The sequence below is a fragment of the Pterocles gutturalis genome, unplaced genomic scaffold (assembly GCF_000699245.1).
Source record: "Pterocles gutturalis isolate BGI_N339 unplaced genomic scaffold, ASM69924v1 scaffold14556, whole genome shotgun sequence".
NCBI lineage: Eukaryota > Metazoa > Chordata > Aves > Pterocliformes > Pteroclidae > Pterocles > Pterocles gutturalis.
The window spans coordinates 18,759-22,046 of NW_010098074.1; the positions used below are offsets into that span (position 1 = coordinate 18,759).

The window sequence follows — 3,288 nt, forward strand, 5'->3', positions numbered from 1 at the left end:
AACCAGCCTCAAACCCAAAGCGAGCCGAGGGTCTCCTCGAGCTTTTCAGCAATAAACCTTGCAAAAAGAGGGGGACAGGGCAGAGCTGCCTCCCGCAGGCACTGCAGCCCGGGCCCCTTGCCCGGTGATGCCCAGGACAGGTGCTGTCCCCAGGGGCAGAACTCATCTCCCCAAGCCCAGGGATGTGGGGGTGACCCCCCCCAGCCATCCCCAACCTCCTGCTGTCCCCATCCCTGCAGCCCAGGGCAGCGCAGGCAGCACGCACCCCAAGAGCTTTTGTTCTGGGTGATTTCCAGATTAGAACAACCATCCCTCCGATGGTCTTTCTGCATGTTTTAAAATGAAATCCTTTAACGCTAGATCTGCTAATTAGATAGATTTTAAAATACAGATTATAGATTGTGTAGTAACTCGGGAAAACTGACAACAAAACAGGGAGAGAGAGGCACCAGTCATGGACTGCATGGCTGGGCTGAGAATGTCTCTCAATAGGCACCGCTCCAGTGATGGAGCATTGCAAGAAGAAGGGAAAACATCTGTGAAACCATTCACAGGGGGAATCTGTCCCCAAAGGCCCGATCCTGCACTGGGCAGCTCTGCCATACAAGTGGTTTGGAGGGAGGGGGCCACGGTTCTCTTCCCCTTCTCCATTCCGTTTGCAGTCCTCGGTCACAGACCCCGGCGCAGACGGTTGGTGGGAAGGTCCCGGAGCACCCCTGGTCCGTGCAGGGGGTTTGCTGGGCGGTCGCTGCCGTCGTCGTGATTTCTGCCAGCTCTCAGAGGAGGGCGCAGCCGCAGCAGCACCTCCCGGGGTAGTCCCGCGCATACACCTTGTTCTCCAGCCCGTAGATGTAGTAGAGGCAGGGCTTCCCCGCGTGCTGGGACTGCACCTCGGTGATGGGGATCCGCTCGATGCTTTGGCGCTGGGGGAAGGACAGGAAAAGCTCGGGTTAAATAAGCTGCTTGGAGCAAATGCTGTATCTTGCTTTACACCAACACGTGCAGAGAGGAAGAAACCCAGCTTTTAGCCACACACCTCACAGGTCTGAGAGCTGCTGCTGCTGCATGAAGGGAGAAAGAAAATTGGCTGGAGACCCACCAGCCCATCACTGCACCTGTCAAAACCTCCCCAGCTGCAGACAGCATGTTCTGGCCCTTGCATGCTAGAGCATTTTACCTGCGTTTATAGCTTAAATAGCTATAAAAATAGCTAAGTCCTCAGATCCTGTAAGCCCCTGGTTCCAGCCCTCGCTGTCAGCACATCCCCCGTCCTGTGTGATCTCGTGATCTCCTCGTGGAGGGCCCCGCTTTGCTCCTTCCCTTTCTTTACAGAAGGAGTTCAGCAGTTCCTGCCTTTCCCCAGCACCAGCCAGCCCGAGCTTTGGTGCCTTTGTCACCGGTGACCAGCCAGCCCAGCCCAGCCCAGCCCAGTGACACATGCCAGCTCCAGCCCCGCGGGTACCTCTGGTCCCGGTGTTCCCCTCCCACACACGGCCAGCGGTGCAGGAAGCCAGAACAGCATCAGCCAAGCAAAGAAGAAGAGATTCCCCGCCCCAGCCTTTTCCAAAGCTGCTGGTTACGCAGTGGAGGAGCTTCAGCCAGGGACAAGCGCAGGGGATGAAACACTCAATGGTGGGGAAGCGCCAGCAGCAGGCAGCCCCGACCGGCAGGAACACCACCCGGGGCTGGGATTTGGCAGGGGAAGGCTTCCAGCACCTGCTTTCCCATCCAGCTAGAGGATGCTTTGGCTGGTGGGCAGCAATCTAGTGAGCAGCCTGCTTGTGATGCTGAGAAGTGGGAATTATAGGCTGGAATTAAGTTGGAAGACAGGAATTTGCCCAGGAGGTGGTTTTGACATTCCCCATAGAAAATCAAACCATCTCCCTTTAAGTTTGGCAGGGGAAGGCTTCCAGCACCTGCTTTCCCATCCAGCTAGAGGATGCTTTGGCTGGTGGGCAGCAATCTAGTGAGCAGCCTGCTTGTGATGCTGAGAAGTGGGAATTATAGGCTGGAATTAAGTTGGAAGACAGGAATTTGCCCAGGAGGTGGTTTTGACATTCCCCATAGAAAATCAAACCATCTCCCTTTAAGTTTATTTTGGTCTTTCAGTTTACTCACATTTCTAATGTGAAACCTTCTCTTTCCTGTGGCTGAAAGGACACTATGTTCCAGCTAAATTTTTGCGTTTGCATTCACATTTATAATAGCAGCAGCAGAGATTACAACACTCCAGCGAGACTCAGATGGAGTGGCATCCTAACACTTATTCAAAATAAGCTTCTAAGATAAAAATAGGGGTCATAAATAATGTTTCCCAGGGCTTTGAAAAGGTAAAAGGAACAATAATAACCGCAGTCGCCTACATCTTTCAATACACGTCTGAAAAATTATTTCCCTGGTATTTCGCTTGATATTCCTTTGATAATTAGAATTTCTTTTTCATTCGCTACAGATGACCTCTAAATAAAACATTAAGTCAGTTACTATTCCCAACATCTGATTGTGTCTATCCAGGCGCACTAACCCACCCCCATCAGCTGCCCCCCGGCACAGGGGGACGCGCAGGCGGCTCTGCTGTGTGCCCCCCCTCACCGCGGGAGGATGTGGTGACGGCGGCGCTGTGCTCTGCCGCGGCTCGCTGCGAGGCCAGGGAGATGGCAGGGTGGGGAAAGTCGATGATGGGATACACCTGCAAGACAGAAACCCAACCCCACAAAATCCTCATTTCACCTGCTACCAGCACATGCAAGGACAGCCCCAGGCAGATGATGCAAATAAACAGAATAATGCTGCTTGTGAATGCAGCTGCACCTTGCACGGCAACAGCCGTTTGTGTGAAGAGCCCACTGGGTTTAATGCCCACAGAGCTTCAGATCGAAAGCGTTTGTTGGTGAGTGACTCAGATGCTGAAGCATCATTCAAATCCCAAAGGGACTCTGCAGCCCCAGAGGCAAAGTCCTCACCATGGACGCAGGACACGGAGCAACAGCTCCCTGGGGAGAGCGTCCGTGCTGGGATGCTGCCTGTCTCCCAGCCCTGGCACATGGCTAAAGTTTCTACAGGTTACTGCAAAACAACCAGTAAATAACAAACAGGCACAGTGAGGATTTTTAGAAATGCAAATCCTTACTCATTTGCATTTAAAAAAAAAATGAAGCTGAGGACAGAGCAGGACAGACACAGCGCTGGCTGCAGGAGAGCACTGTGCCTTGGCCGTGTTTGGACGCTTTCCCCCAGCCTTTGCGTGTATACAGAGGCAGGCAGGTTTGCTGGGCGATGGCGATGCCA

The 3,288-nt window shown here is 53.3% G+C and overlaps 1 protein-coding gene across 1 annotated transcript in view; it reads right to left on the reverse strand.

Moving 5' to 3' along the window:
- Positions 1 to 776: 776 nt before the first annotated feature.
- The window catches only part of SSUH2 (ssu-2 homolog (C. elegans)), a 21,032-nt gene continuing 18,520 nt past the window's right edge, over positions 777 to 3,288 (reverse strand). The window contains exons 8-9 of the mRNA XM_010087662.1: positions 2,564 to 2,689; positions 777 to 923 (exon numbers count right to left, since the gene is read on the reverse strand). Of these exons, the coding sequence (XP_010085964.1) occupies positions 777 to 923; positions 2,564 to 2,689 (273 nt within the window). The remainder of the gene's footprint in view (positions 924 to 2,563; positions 2,690 to 3,288) is intronic.